Genomic DNA, 17,175 nt, shown 5'->3' on the forward strand with positions numbered 1-17,175 from the left:
TTTCATTTATTATTCATTTCAAAATCCTACAATATAAAATGCCAAGTTACATACCACCCACTGCATTAGAGGAAAACATATAGATAGGAATTCAAAAAATGTAACAATACACTCTTCTACAGCCAATCAAAGTAGAAAAGTCAATAAGCAACTGATAGCTGATTTAAAAAAAATATATCAGAAAAGAGAGATGAAAGTGTTTTTTCAGTATGATTATTGGGTTAAAATGTAGTGTTTAAAACACCAAGTCAGATTCAACTGATTAGCCTGATGCTTCCAAGAATAAAGCATACGAGGCGAATTGCTACTTTGGCAAGGCATCAACATTTTGCATCACAGTAAATATGCCTGCTGTTTACTGTGTCATAAATCAATATTGTGCCAAAGCAAAACACAGAAAAGTGATTGAAAATGTCAGGCGCTTCTACTGATTGCTGGAGGGGAGCAAAAACAAAATTATTTGATATTTATGCAGATGCATTATAAAGTGTATGTAGCATGTTTCATAAGATAAAAGTGAGTTGTGACTCACCCAAATTTGGACGTAAAGGTGCTTCTGTTGGAGCTTAAAGAAAAAAAACATAAACATTTCAATAAAAAAAAAATCAGAATTCCACCGGAATATTTAATGTTAATCAGGAGGAAATAGAGATTGCCCTGGCTGGTGCTGCAACTAGTTTTGGATAGAAAATATAAACCATTGTCTAGTCTGTTTGGTCAGTCCGAAAAGGCTAGATATTTTGTTATGAAGGCTTGCTGTTGTGTATAACATCTGATTATAAAAATGCCCAAACTACAGTTTTGGTAATGGGTTGGTTTTTTATTGTCACTGGAGAGTTCATTCCCCTGAAAGTTTCTGTCAAAGACTTTGTTGGTGAGATTTCTGTGTTTATGTACCTACGTCTGCACACCTGCTGTGGACATTAGGAGGGTTTCCTGCTCTCCCCGTTGTATTGATTTATTTATTACTCTGAACTGGACGGAAACAGAGTTAGAACTACTGCGAGGGATCTTGCTTTTGGACTATCCAAAACACATAAGACAAGGGCTGCCTCAGGCTAATAAGGCAGAACTATAGACAAAAACATTTTTTTCATTTTTTCTTTCGCCATCTGTCCAATTGCAGAGATTTTCATTTCACTTCCTGTCCCACAGCCCAAGAGGAAATGAGAGGAAATCCCTGCAAAATAAAGGAATTCATTGGGATCCCTAGGTCACTAGAACTAGTGCCTCCATTGGAAGATGTCTTCTCTTACTTTTCTGGTGACAACTCAAAATTTGAGATTTCGTTATACTTTCACTTTCAAAGTTAATTGTAAAACTAAAAACAAAAAAAACAAAAAAAATGTGTTACATTTCAAGTTTCACCAATACCTAAAGTATCACTTCTGGATGTTATAAGACCTGTTGCTATATACAGCAATAATGTCATGTCTTGCAGTTAAACTGACATGCTAGCCTGCTGAATGGCCATCTTTCTCATTCTAGTATTAATATTCTGCAAAAGGCTGTCTCACTAGCTAAATTCAACATCACACATAACTTACCTTTTAAATGCCTCTAAATCTGAGACTGCAAAAAGTCAAGGCTTAAATCATTAAATGGGCTAAATTATCACCATATCTGAGACTATTGCACTTCACCCACAAAACCCTATTATAAGTAGGAGGTTGTACAGCAGAGGATCAAATAACATGACCCTACAGTTCCACCCAAATGTCTTGTGATGTGTCTTATGAAACTGTATGCACTGTATTTTATACAACACTCATTAAAGTAAAACCGATGGATTATTTTTTTTCACTGTTGCAGTGTTTCCTGGATAGCTTCTGCAGTTCACTGGCAGAATTTTCTGTTGCCTTGAGCTACACTTTATGCAGTATTCAAAACTATTATAAACTTGTGAACTTTATTTTAGTGTGTCTAAAGACTTTTGTATGCAACAAAATGATTCCTGTTATCGACAATCAAGTCTACTAAGTGCATACATAGTAGACTTATTTTACTGCATTGCCTTTATGTTTTATTTAAAGCTGTTCTTTTATTGAAATGTGTGCGCTTACCCTGGAGGGCGTTAGACAGATCAGACTTTCTGCTATGGCAGCTTTTAAAAAAGTGGCAAGCAGCGTTTAGACCAAGATGAAAACACCAAAAAATGGGCTTCAGAGATATCTATGTTATTCTTTACATCTGTCAAAGAAGCGATTAAACAGCTGCCGAAAAACAGTTCCGATGTTACACAGAACATTTCCAGCAGTTTTTATGCCAGTAAAAAATGTTATGAAGTACTAAAGACCTTCTTTATGTAACTATCTTTCTATTAAATAAAAATCTCCCATGTGCAGCGACACTGCCAGGCCAAGAGACTGCTGATTGCATGCATAGGGTAAATGTCATCTGAGGGCATTGGCAAAAAAGACTACACAATACTTGCTTTATGTGGATCAGCTTGTTTTTTCCTTTTCCAGTTTTATCTACATATGAACGTTTTAAAGAGATGCATCACACGCCAAAGGAAACATTTTAAATGTCACAGATCCTGAAACTGCAGTAGGAACCAACAAGGCTTTACCTTTTATTTTGGGAAAATATTAAACATGAATTCTGATTTTTCACTATAGAGAAGACCTCCAATTTTGGGCTCAGATTCTTTTCTTCTATTTATTGAATCTGCCACAAATTAAGATAATTGCTAAGATTACTGACAATTAATTTGACTTTTTTCAGCCTTCTCTGACTTACATCTTTATCAGTGCTATGTGTGCCACATGAGATGAGATATCAGCATGCTCGTCTCAAACAATATCACAGAATCAGCATGCAGGGCAAAAAATAGCATATCATTAAAAGAAGATAACACCTTTAAAAACTTCCATACAATAACATAAGTCAATTCAGAAGTTAATTAGTGGTCTCTGATGCCCAGCTGAAATACAATTTAACAGTTCTTTATGCTCTAGTAGGACAATTATTTGCAGACATTGGAAAGAACTTTTGCTTTAAAGGGTTCAGCCAATGTCTTGGTCTATGGCACAAAGTCTGGAACATACTTAAAGTTCTTAAGCATTCAGGGAATAAGAGTGGTGCCAGAGTTAGCAATTAGAAGATAATATTAAATTGTATATAATCACTAATTTATATGACATGTTAATACTTCATATGTTCACTGGTAATGTCTTGTTTTGCTATTACAAATTAATGGCAAGTAATTGCATTATGAACAAGGCCAATTCCCCAAACCCTGGCATGGAATGATGGCTGCTTGATATTCTACTTTGATATGTATTTCAGGCCTTTTTTTCCTTGACATGTTTGTGTCTTCCATTAGCCTTAAAGCTGAAGTCCCTTGGTCCCTCATTAGTAAAGATAAAAGGTAACAGATCCAATGACTGCGAGAGGACAAGTGCCTTAAGCGTATATATAAAGCTACGGTCTTCTTTGATCAATAAAATAATCCCCTACAATGAATATCAGAGATATGAAAAATACTGCAAGAAAACAACATATTCATTAAATTTTAATGTTCATCATCCCTTACCTCCTTGCTCACACAGCTGTTGCGCGAGGGCATCTTTGAATATAACCTGGCCTCTATGTGTAGCGGTAGCCCTGTAGGCAAATATTACATACAGTCTATGATTTGGTAAAAAGACAAAAAAATTATATGTATATATATATATATATATATATATATATATATATTACACACATACACACAGTATATATGCACACAGTATATGTATATGCACAGTGTATAGAACATTTTCAATGCATTACTTTAATGTGACAGTTAATGACCCTTCAAAATCAGCTTTTTGTATTTATACCACTAGTAGTGTTAAATCTGATTGTTTGCTAGATTACTATACATGATAAATTGTCTTTCTAATAAATGCACCCAAATATGTAGTTAATGTGCACCATGATCCTATGCAGATGCCACTGAAAAATACTTAATTAGAACCAGGTTATTTCAAGTTTACATGTTACTGAAAATGTATTTCTGTAATTCAACCGTACAAAGCAATTGGCGGTTATATGTATCTTGATTCTGAATCTCTTTATATTTTTTGTTAATATGTGTATTCATGCCACCACACACATACATACATCAACATGATAGCGACATAACCTTCTATCAGAATCAATATACTGTTGAAGTATTCATTCATGCTATAAATGTTGAATAGTATTATTTAAAATACCTATACCACTGAAAGTTTTAACTTAAATATGTATATACTAGCAAAAAGCCATTATACCATTCAGTTAACCCCTGCCATGTAAACAACAAATACTATTTAGAGCAAGAAATGTGTTCCACGTAAAAAATAAAAAAAAGGGCTTCCTAAAAGGCCATTGAAACATTTACTTAAAATGAATGCCTGTAAGCAACAGAGACATGGAAATTATGTTCATCACACATGTGAAAGCACAGACCCTGTACAAATTGTATGCATTCAGATATTGATGCACCACACTATTACCCAGCAATGGTACCTGTAGTATAGGTTAGAGCTATTGCTAGTGCCCAACACACAGAGCATGTGCCCATGTTCACTGTTGAGGGCATAGGACCTGCATTTTGCTCAACTGCATTTAGACTTTTGGTATACAAAAATATTGCTTGCTTTCACTCAGGCAAATGTAAAGGTCAGTATATACACTGTACAGGACGCCGTGGCTGGGTCCTGGAAGGACGTTATATTTCCCCTCTGTTTGGACTGTGGTGCCTTTAAGGGAATGGAAAGGGTTAATGCACCTGTCTAAGGAAGTAGTTTAAAGCAGACAGGAAGTGCAGGTGAGAGTGAAGGAGTGTAGGAGTGTCCAATGCATGGTGAATGGTGGACAAGGAAAGCTGTGGAAGCTAAGCAAAGCTGTGAAAGGACTTGGCAGTGTCCTGCCTGAAAGCCTGCTACTGAAGGACTTACCTGCAAGGACTGTTTAACTGCGATAGCAGTTCTGAGCTGTAAAAGTCGGTGAGACTGTTATTTCTTTTGTTTTTGCTGCTGCTAAGCCATTTAAGTTTAATAAACCTCAGTTTTAAAAAGCCTGTGTCCTGCGATCAAGCAGGTCCCCCAACCATTACAACACCTATTCTTTGAAACTATCCCTAAAGGTAAGCCTAACTCTAATTCTAACAGTAAGTGTAATTCTTTGTAAAATAAAAGTCAAGTGATTGTTGTGATTTGATTACTAAGCTTCAACAACTGTTATCCAACAGTACAGTGACAGGTAATCCTCTGCTTTCACTCAGGCAAATGTAAAGGTCAGTATACACACCTATTCTTTAAAAAAAAAGAGCTGGTCCCCCAACCATTACAACACCTATTCTTTGAAACTATCCCTAAAGGTAAGCCTAACTCTAATTCTAACAGTAAGTGTAATTCTTTGTAAAATAAAAGTCAAGTGATTATTGTGATTTGATTACTAAGCTTCAACAACTGTTATCCAACAGTACAGTGACAGGCAATCCTCTGCAGAGTGTACAGCTCCGTTTACATTTCCAACACAGTGCCAGTGATGTTAACCTGCACTGGCCAATCATACAGCCAAAGACTGGCACCCATAAGGAGCCAGGGCGCAAATGCCAGCACTGGCGAGGGACCATTGAAGCATAGGTCAGTATTCGTGACTTTAGTTCCACTTTGATGTTGATTTGTATTCAATAATACATCATTACATGTATTTATTTTAATGCAAACAGTGTAAGCACCTGCGGGAGGGACAAGACTTGTAAAAGTTACTTAAAATTAGATCTTCTGCCCTGCCAGATAGGGTTTAGGACAGAGGGAGACATTGACTTACGTTCAGGACCATTTTAAGAGAAAACATGGGTCTACAAAGACATGCAAAACAACTGGAAAAAAGGTAGGAGACCAATGTCCTTCTGAAAAATGTAACAACCGTGCTCTTTGAGCCTTGGCCTTTATTTGTGACAATGCAAATAAACTGGGTCCCAGGCAGATTGGCAATGGATCATGTGCAAAGGGAAAGGATGGCCATAAAAATATCAATATAAGGCCGGGTACACACGGGCAAACATGTACGATGAAACCGGTCCGTCGGACTGTTTTCACCGTACATGTCTGCCCAGGGACTTCTGTGCGATGGCTGTACTAACCATCGTACAGAAGTCTGCGCGTAAACAATACGCGGGGCGTGTCCGCGCCGTCGCCGCGACGATGACCTGGCGATGACGCGGCGACGTGGGCGGGCCTGCCTTTTAAATGCTTCCACGCATGCGTCAAAGTCATTCGACGCATGCGAGGGATGGCGGGCGCTCGGACATGTACGGTAGGTCTGTACAAACGACCGAACATGTCCGAGCGGGCAGGATTCCAGCGGACGGTTTTAAAACAAGTCCAGGAATATTTGTCCGCTGGGAAAAGGCCCGGCGGGCAAATGTTTGCTGAAATTCTGCCCGCTCGCGCCTACACACGACCGAACATGTATGCTGAAACTGGTCCGCGGACCAGTTTCAGCATACATGTTTGGTCGTGTGTACGGGGCCTAACAGGATTTAAACACTTAATGATTGAACATAAGGTTTGGCCACTGTCAAATGAATGATCTTTCCTCATTAATGGCTATAGGGCATTCCAGATGCACAGCTATGTTAGCTATGTCATGGAGCTGATCATATGTGGAACTCATCTTCAGCTGTTTTTTGAGAACAGATATCTGTAACCTGAGGTTATAAGACATATCACTGAAGATATATTGCCTGGTATACACTTCTTACATGGGAAAGAAATCACCATAGAGACCTGATGCTTAAGAATGTTATATTGAGCAACGATTGCCATGTCAAAATCATACATTTTGGCCTTGATGTGGAAAATGTTTTCAGAAAAGCAAAAAAGTATGGAAAAAATGGGACATTGGAAAATGTGATCCCTGAGGTCCTAAGAGGATTGCCCTACAGTAGGAGTGCAGACACGGTTTTCATTGGGTGTAATGTTCTATAAGTTGATCACCAAAATTAAGCCTCTTTGAGGGAAAAAGTACAGTAGGAGAAATTATCAGGAAGACCCTTACCACAGAGCCAAGTTAGTTTTCTTGACCAAAAATATTTTAAAAGGAATGTTGTGCAGGGGCCCATTTTTTGCACTATTTCAGTGGATGGAACAAAAGGCTGGCTCCCTTTCCTTTAAAACTCCTCATGAAGTCACCAGATGACCATTTGCATGAAAGGATGGATGTACCCACTCACGCAGCCCAACGGAAGCCTCTCCTTAAAAATAAGTCTATTTTAAAGAAATGTAGCTTCCTCTGTCAGCCCTGGACTGCCCATTGCTACATCTCCCCCATGTAGAAAGGATGATCACAATGTAAGTCAACGATACAATACATGGCCTTGCACCACCCAGATAGGTGTATTTCTCAGGCATGTATGGTGAGGTGTCTGATCAGCTGTCCCCACTCATCTTGTAAAAATCAAGACAGGCTGACAGGCTCTGTAACTGGCTCTAATGTAATAACACATGGGGCAATTACTTGTAATAAGGGACATGTGATCAGTCCTGGACACAAACTGCCTATATATTGAACTACACATCTGTCCCTAACTGCATCTAATTGCTTCTTGTGGGACTATATGTGAACAGAACAGCCCTGGAAAGTGTCAGCCAGTCATTGATTTGTAACTGCCTTTACTGATTGAAAACATCTGGCTGTACCCACCACATATATATGCTGATCTGTCCAGTACATGGCAGTACATAAGGCCTTATAGAGTATTTGTTTGAGCCAAGTCTCTGGAAACAGTGCTGGAATATTCAAACTGCATTGCTTAATGTTATAACAATGTTATACATAAATGAAAGTGTTTATTCCATAGAAGCAGAGTAGCAGACAAAAGGCTCCTGTCACTGATATTGCTCCTTACATCAAATCCTTACTTGAATAAAGTCATCCAACACACTAAAAAGGAAGGAACAGTACCTCCAATATCCATTAGTGGCAGAGAATAATTGGAAATCCTTTCTGCCCCTTTGACAGTGCAGTCACCACTTCACTAACCCCTGCTGGAATTCAGCACCTCCACTCCCGGATGACACAAGACACCACTCACTAGTTGTATATCATCTGAGGCCCCATACACACGTCCGAGGAACTCGATGTGCCAAACACATCGAGTTCCTCATCGAATTCAGTGCGGAAGCCGCCGAGATCTCGGCGGGCTGACTTTCCTCATTGAACAACGAGGAAATAGAGAACATGTTCTCTTTTCGGCCAGACGAGTTCCTCGTCGGCTTCCTCGCTGAAAAGTGTACACACGACCGAGTTTCTCGGCAGAATCCAGCTCCGACCGAGTTTCTGGTAAAAGCAGAATAATTAAAACAGCCCGCACAGAGCTTGTCAATAGTCCTGCAGCAGCGCTGCAAACTCCTGGTTTGATAGAGAAAAATGGCTAGTGTAGAATGGCCAGATCAGATGTAGTCAGAATATGTGCTCCAATCACCAAACAGGACAATCACCACGTGGGGGGATATAGGGTCCCCTTCGGGGGAAACACTCACCAGACGGTTTCTTTTAAATAGCGTTTCAATCTATATCTCCTTGTGTGCTGCCCTTAGATGCTGAAATCTGCATACCCTTCTTACTTCTGGATCACCGTTTATGTCTTTTTACTCTCAAGGTATCGTATCCACAGATTTATAAGGGAAGGAAAAAATCCATATAGTGCAGTATCGTTTAAAAGCTTTAATGTCACCCAAAAAATACATGAACACCAATCCCCTTAAAAAACATGCGTACCAGATAGTAAATCAGTCAGGCATATATATAACATATAGATGTGTCTTTGTGCAACTCTCACTGTTAGGCCCCATACTCACGACCAAACATGTCTGCTGAAACTGGCCCGCAGGCCAGTTTCAGCAGACATGTTTGGTCGTGTGTGGGCGCGAGCGGGCCGAATTCCAGCAAACATTTGCCCGCCGGGCCTTTTCCCAGCAGACAAATATTCCTGGACTTGTTTTAAAACAGTCCGCTGGAATTCTGCCCGCTCGGACATGTACGGTCGTCAGTACAGACCTACCGTACATGTCCAGGCGCCCGCCGTCCCTCGCATGCGTCGAATGACTTCGACGCATGCGTGGAAGCATTTTAAAGGCGGGCCGCCCACGTCGCCGCGTCATTGTCGCGGCGACACCGCGTCATCGACGCGGCGACACCGCGGACACGCCCCGCGTATTGTTTACGCGCGGACTTCTGTACGATGGTGTGTACAACCATCGTACAGAAGCCCTCTGGCAGACATGTATGGTGAAAACGGTCCGACGGACCGCTTTCACCATACATGTTTGTCCGTGTGTACCCAGCCTCAGGGTCTGGATACCTGAAGACCGCTCTGAAGGCTTTCCTGCAGTGTTTAACTTCCTGGGTTCACAGACAGTGGAGCGCAGATGTCACTTCCGGTTGGATGCTGGATCGCAGCGCTCGACGTTTCGTCCGTTCGGACTTTTTCCAAGAGCGTGCTGGTCCCTTGCATCCACCGGATAGATATAATGTGCAGCACTGACTGCCCACCAATGACAGACACAGCTGGGGATGACGCTCCACCTGTGTGTCATTCGATTCTCCTCCCCTCCGAGCGCCGCACAAGGCCACGCCCCCCGGCGGGGAGGAGATAGCTGGGGTTTCCTTCAATGCTGTGCTCCTATTGGCCCACACTGTTCTCACCATCTAGGATATGGCTAAGTGTTTTGTGGAGCACAATGGTCTGAGCTACCATTAATCTTAGCAAAGGGGCTAATAGAGTGTGAAAGGATCTGGGTGTGTGTTATACACAGCCAGCGAACTTTTATTAGTGTGATTGTCCTGGGCTACTGTCTCTCTCCTCTCCGAGCACTGCGTTAAGCCACGCCCCCCGGCGGGGAGGAGATAGCTGGGGTTTCCTTCAATGCTGTGCTCCTATTGGCCCACACTGCTCTCACCATCTAGGATATGGCTAAGTGTTTTGTGGACCACAATGGTCTGAGCTACCATTAATCTTAGCAAAGGGGCTAATAGAGTGTGAAAGGATCTGGGTGTGTTATACACAGCCAGCAAACTTTTATTAGTGTGATTGTCCTGGGCTAATGTCTCTCTCCTCTCCGAGCACTGTGTTAGGCCACGCCCCCCGGAGGGGAGGAGAGCATACAGGCATCATCTGCTTTGTACTCCGCTCCTATTGACCTTCACTGCTCCCACCATAGAGCAGATCGAGAGTCAGCCAGTCTGTAGCTGCAGGGAGAGATAATCTATGCAGGTGATAAAAGTTTTTAAAAGTTTTAAGAGATATTTGGTGATCTGTGCCTATATTCAGAGGGCACAGACTCACAGATACTTCCCTGATAAATTTAGTTAAACCTTTAACTTGGGCACAATATATTCTATGTGTCACCTAGCGGGAGACATCTGTCCGTATGCGCCCTGTATTTATAAATGAATATAGTGCATTATAATTACAATGACATTAGATCATATATCCAAGATCACCAATCTCAGTGAGCTACATGATCGTGCGGCAATATTCAGTTGAAAGAGAATATAATAAGATTTGAAAATAAATTATAAAAATTATAAAAATTATAGCGATTCTAAAAATCTACTAGAAGCACACAGTGCATGCAATTTACACATATATATATATAAAATACCTAAAAAAATATATATGATGCATACATACGTCTAAAATATGAAATATAAAAATATGTATATATATGAGCACCCAACCATCATAAGATAAAACCATATAAATATATATATAAAAAATATATATGTATAAAAAATATATATGTATAAAAACCATATAAATATATGTAAATATATACATAAAAAACACTCCTATTGTGTATATACACCCCACATATATGTAATGTGTGAAATAAGCACATAAATCACATATCTAAAATCAGGAGAGAAACATTCATGTGCCCTAAAAGCAACACTCGTATATGATACATAATATATCTATACCTAGCCAGCCCCGTGGTATAGGATATAATATACTAGATGAATGCTCCTGTTTTTTATGGGTGCCCATAGAGGGGGATAATATACAGTAGGGTGAGTTGATGTTTCAGGGTTTTTTTTTTATATTAGATGATTATATATATTCATTCTAATATATAACCCCTCCTGTACTGCTCTACAGTATCCTCATTAGAAAACCTAGCTTGTATATCTCATTGTTAGGTTGATTATGTGTCACTGATGAAGCAATTGATATCAAGTTCCACATTGAGTCCTTTCGGCACTAAAACGTCTGTTAGAAAAATCCAGTTAGTTTCTCTCTTTGACAGTTCACGTATTCTATGTGAACCCCTCCAATGCGTTTCGACCTGTTCAATGCCCCAGAATTCCAAACCCGATGGGTCCTGATTGTGTTTTGTCTTAAAATGGAGAGACACATTGTGATCCGTATACCCCGACTTAATATTTTTTATGTGTTCCCCTATTCTGATTCTCAGTCGTCTTTTCGTTCGACCGATGTATAATAACCCACATGGGCATCTTAATGCATAGACTACATGGGTACTATTGCAGGTAATGAAATGTTTTATTTCAAAATCTTGTTTATTGGATGGTGACGTGAAGTGGTCGAGGTTTCTCTGTAATTTCTTCACCAATTTCTTCACCTCTTTACAGGGTTTGCATTTTCTGCAGGAAAAAAAAACATTTTTGTCCCAAAAACTTTGTGGTTTTTCCGGTAGGTCCAGGATTTTTTTCACTATGGTGTCACCATAGGTAGGGGCTTTTCTGTAGATAAATTGGGGGCGTTGTGGTAGCAAAGGTCCTATTTTCTTATCCAACCACAGAATGTGCCAGTGTTTGGAGAAAATCTCCTCCACCTCCTTATATTGACTGTGGAATTGCGAAATGAATCCCATTGGGGTTGCGTTCTTGAGCTTCTTGATTGTTCTTTTTGCCTTTCTCTTCCAAACATTTACTCCTCGGGATCTTGTCCACCTCTTCTACAATTGTGTCCAAGAACTGCGGGTTGTAGCCTTTAGCTTTGAATCTTTCTGTAAGAATTTTTGATTGGCTGAGGTAGTTATTCGTTTCTGAGCAGTTACGTTTAACCCTCATTAATTGTCCCTTTGGGATGTTTTTCAGCCATCTTGGATGGTGGCCACTGGTTGTTGGTAGATAGCTATTTCTATCTGTCTGTTTAAAATAGACCTTAGTTTCCAATTTATTATTTTTCCGATAGATAGTCACGTCTAAAAAATTGATAGTGTCCTCGTGCCATTCTGATGTGAGCCTGATGTTATTATTATTATTATTTAAAATGTTTAAAAACACCTTTAAAGACTCTTCTGATCCTTCCCAGATAAAAAACAGGTCGTCGATAAAACGTTTATAAAAAATTAATTTGGCTTTCTGTTCCTTAAAAATGGACTTATCTTCCCATTCGGCCATGAACAGATTGGCAATGCTCGGGGCAAATTTGGCTCCCATTGCAACTCCACGTTTTTGTGTATAAAATTTGTTACCATACCAGAAATAGTTATGTCATAAACAAAAATTAAGTGCATGGCCGATAAACACTATTTGATTATGGGGTAGATCATCTCTTTTGCTTAAAGCCCAATTGAGGGCTAGGGTGGCATCATCATGTTGAATGATGGAATATAATGAGGATACATCAGCTGTGACCAGTAGTACTTGTTGGTGCTCAGTTAAAGTGACCTTGTGCAAACAATTTAAAAAATCTTTTGTGTCCTTTAAGTATGATCTAGTCGTTTTCACGCTCTTCTGCAGGAATTTATCAAGATATTTGCCCATTCTTGAAGATATAGAATCTATTAACTATGGGGCGTGCTGGAGGATTGATCGGATCCTTGTGGACCTTGGGCAGCGTGTAAATCGTTGGTATTTTGCTGCTTGCTGGAAATAGATACATTTTCTCTTTATTCGAGAGTACTCCTGAGGATGAGCCAATTTGTATTAAAATCTCCAGTTGATCTCTATAAGACTGTGTAGGATCATGGTCTAGTAGGTCATAAGTGGCCTGGTCTGATAACATCTCGGAGATTTGATTCTGGTAGTACTCTTTAGTCAGAATCACGACTCCTCCTCCCTTATCAGCTGGTCTCACAATTATGTCTTTCCTTTTTTCCAGCAGTTTTATACCATCATTAATGTGTTGGGCACTTACATTCTTTTTTGGCTTCAACTCATTCAAATCCCGTAAGACCAGTCCCTTAAATACTTCAATTTGATGATTGGGGTTATTCGGTGGGTTAAACAAAGATTTGTTTTTCAGGCCACTGTTGATAACCCCTTGATGGTTATTAATAGGTGCTGTCTGTGTGTTTAGGCCCACAAAGTGTTTTTTAATGTTTAGTTTTCTAATATACTTGTGTATATCAATGTACACATCGAATTTATTTATCGTTTTTTTTCTACCGCATTTAAGCCCCATATTTAGAATGTTTAATTCTTTATGTGTCAGTTCCACTTCAGTAAGATTGAAAATCCCATCCATTACTGGTGACGACTTCTTTTCCTGGACCCTCCTTCCTGCCCTGCATCCTCTGCTGTTATGGGTCTTGATTGGGGGTGCTGCATTTGTTCTCTGGTCCAGTAGTTCTGTGGTTGTTGTGGTCCCCACTCTTGCTCCCTGTATTGTTGTGATGGGTGCTGTTGAGGCCTGCCCCTGGGATGTGGGTAGCCTCTCCCCCTTCTCTGCGCACGCCCTCCTCTCCCTAAAAAAGGACGGGTTGAAGCGGTGGCCTTGTGCGGCGCTCGGAGGGGAGGAGAATCGAATGACACACAGGTGGAGCGTCATCCCCAGCTGTGTCTGTCATTGGTGGGCAGTCAGTGCTGCACATTATATCTATCCGGTGGATGCAAGGGACCAGCACGCTCTTGGAAAAAGTCCGAACGGACGAAACGTCGAGCGCTGCGATCCAGCATCCAACCGGAAGTGACATCTGCGCTCCACTGTCTGTGAACCCAGGAAGTTAAACACTGCAGGAAAGCCTTCAGAGCGGTCTTCAGGTATCCAGACCCTAACAGTGAGAGTTGCACAAAGACACATCTATATGTTATATATATGCCTGACTGATTTACTATCTGGTACGCATGTTTTTTAAGGGGATTGGTGTTCATGTATTTTTTGGGTGACATTAAAGCTTTTAAACGATACTGCACTATATGGATTTTTTCCTTCCCTTATACATCTGTGGATACGATACCTTGAGAGTAAAAAGACATAAACGGTGATCCAGAAGTAAGAAGGGTATGCAGATTTCAGCATCTAAGGGCAGCACACAAGGAGATATAGATTGAAACGCTATTTAAAAGAAACCGTCTGGTGAGTGTTTCCCCCGAAGGGGACCCTATATCCCCCCACGTGGTGATTGTCCTGTTTGGTGATTGGAGCACATATTCTGACTACATCTGATCTGGCCATTCTACACTAGCCATTTTTCTCTATCAAACCAGGAGTTTGCAGTGCTGCTGCAGGACTATTGACAAGCTCTGTGCTTTTAGATTTTAAGCAGCTGCTTTTATTATTATTTTAGTGTGTTTATTTGAATTCATTGTCTCGGACTTTGTGGGTTATCCTAAAGCGCAGGGCTGTACTATAATTAGAGGGCCAGTGATTAGTACTTTTGCACACTCCGACCGAGTTTCTGGCTGAATTCTGACGAGAAACTCGGTCGTGTGTACGGGGCCTGAGACTCACTCTGGCACCAATAGATGGATCTTTCTCCCAAATATTGTTAGAGAATCCTCACTCTGTTATTGTAACAGGTGCTGCCTGTTCCCTGTTAACAGACGATCTGCGCGCCTGTTATTTCCTATAGTGCGTCTTATACAGCATTCTACTTTGAATCTGACTGCAATGGGTTACACTTGATCTCCTGTCTATAAAGGCCTGCATAGGAGATATGGGTGTGGTTCTATTATTGCCAGCCATAGCCAGCAGTATGTCAGCAGTGGAGCAGTGCTAGAGGGAGCTACAGCTTGTAAGCATGGAGGCCCTGTTACGTCAGTGGCTTCCTGAGCTCCCTATGCTGCAACACCGTTCCTGGAAACCACTACTCTTTTGCTGCTGATCTCTACTCTGAAATACAGCTCTCTGCAAAGCAATCTACATGCCAGCCGTATCCAAGCCATTGCCAGCCGTATGTCAGTCATGGAGCAGTGCTAGAGTGAGCTACAACTTGTCAGCATGGAGGCCCTGTTACACCAGCCCTTTCCTGAGCTCCCTATGCTGCAACACCGTTCCTGGAAACCACTACTCCTTTGCTGCTGATCTCTTCTCTGCAATATAGCTCTCTGCAAACTAACTACAGGACATTTGGCAACCATGCTCTTTCATGAGAACTTCTCTCCTATCCTTAGAAGCTACAAACGGATAAGTAACTCTTGCTACATTTATAGTCATATAGAAGATCTACTATGAGTGTTTCAACTACTATTACATATGCCGTCTGCTTATCAACATGTTATATAGGAGATACTACTATGCTAAATCCTGCTTGCTAAATACTAACTAAAAGGCTCAGCAACCTACAACATACCTATATAATATATGCAGCTATAAATACCTCATCTATGCATACTACATACCTGAGCTATACTGCCTCTCTCATGCAACTAATTATGAGCTATACTGCCTCTCTCAAGCAATACTAATTTCTCAATAGGAATTACTTTAAGTATGCTACTGTAATTACCTAAACGACTTTACTACATATACGCAGGTGCTATTACGTTACTATAGTACATGCAGTATACAAGTACCCAGTTGTTACTACAACTCTCATATTGGCATAAGTACAAATGTCTTATAGGCCCCGGCCTAATAGTTCGAACTTGTTCTCCTTAAAACTTTTCTTGGCTAAGGGTTGATGCCATTTCGTGGCATCTCCCTTAGTAACCTAATGCATCCCTGCATGCTGCAGGTGATATCATGTAGAGAACCTCCAAACTCCTGTTGCTAGGAGCGACGCCTGGGGTTCCTTACTGTAATCACATGCATGTAGAGGTGTATTGGAATAAAGTCCTTAAACTAAAATATATGTTTTAATCGCTAAGGTCTGGTCCATCTTCCATTCTAAGTAAATCAACACCCTTCTATATGTGACAGGAAGATGATGTAGAGACCCCCAAACTCCTGTTGCTAGGAGTGACGCCTGGGGCTAATACTGAGTTGTCGCATACAGAAGCGCATTGAGGTCCTTGTATCCGCAGTTGTGATTCACTCCCGTTTCTCCAGTGCTGTTACAGTTATATAATGTAACCCCTCCCCTCCCTAACCACCACACCTGACCCTCATCCCCTCTCCTAACCACTGTATCTGATCCCCATGTACCCCCACTGTGCCTGAACCCCATCCCCACTTCTCCCCTAACCACCGTTCCTGACCTCCATCTCCACCACTTCCCTGGCTACTGTGCCTGATTGTCACACTCTTCCCCTCAAATATACAGTACAGACCCAAAGTTTGGACATACCTTCTCATTCAAAGAGTTTTCTTTATTTTCATGACTATAAAAATTGTAGATTCACACTGAAGGCATCAAAACTATGAATTAACACATGTGGAATTATACATAACAAAAAAGTGTGAAACTGAAAATATATTTCATATTCTGGGTTCTTCAAAGTAGCCACCTTTTGCAGCAGACACATCTCTAGAACTGTTAAGAAGAGACTGTGTGAATCAGGCCTTCATGGTAGAATATCTGCTAGGAAACCACTGCTAAAGAAAGGCAACAAGCAGAAGAGACTTGTTTGGGCTAAAGAACACAAGGAATGGACATTAGACCAGTGTAAATCTGTGCTTTGGTCTGATGAGTCCAAACTTGAGATCTTTGGTTCCAACCCCCGTGTCTTTGTGCGACGCAGAAAAGGTGAACGGATGGACTCTACGTGCCTGGTTCCCACCGTGAAGCATGGAGGAGGAGGTGTGATGGTGCTTTGCTGGTGACACTGTTGGGGATTTATTCAAAATTGAAGGCATACTGAACCAGCATGTGTAAGGGCTATTCGACCAAGAAGAAGAGTGATGGGGTGCTGCGCCAGGTGACTACCTCTTAAGAATGCCAAGACCGTGCAAAGCAGTAATCAAAGCAAAAGGTGGCTACTTTGAAGAACCTAGAATATGAAATATATTTTCAGTTGTTTCACACTTTTTTGTTATGTATAATTCCACATGTGTTA

General features: G+C 40.8%; 1 protein-coding gene across 2 annotated transcripts in view; it reads right to left on the reverse strand.

The window, feature by feature from the left end:
* Window positions 1-17,175, reverse strand: part of RELN (reelin) — a 538,933-nt gene that overhangs the window by 292,017 nt on the left and 229,741 nt on the right. For both annotated transcript variants that reach the window (XM_040343494.1, XM_040343493.1), the window contains exons 4-5: window positions 3,539-3,609; window positions 533-565 (exon numbers count right to left, since the gene is read on the reverse strand). In XM_040343494.1, the coding sequence (XP_040199428.1) occupies window positions 533-565; window positions 3,539-3,609 (104 nt within the window). The remainder of the gene's footprint in view (window positions 1-532; window positions 566-3,538; window positions 3,610-17,175) is intronic.

The sequence above is a fragment of the Rana temporaria genome, chromosome 3 (assembly GCF_905171775.1).
Source record: "Rana temporaria chromosome 3, aRanTem1.1, whole genome shotgun sequence".
Taxonomy (NCBI): Eukaryota; Metazoa; Chordata; class Amphibia; order Anura; family Ranidae; genus Rana; species Rana temporaria.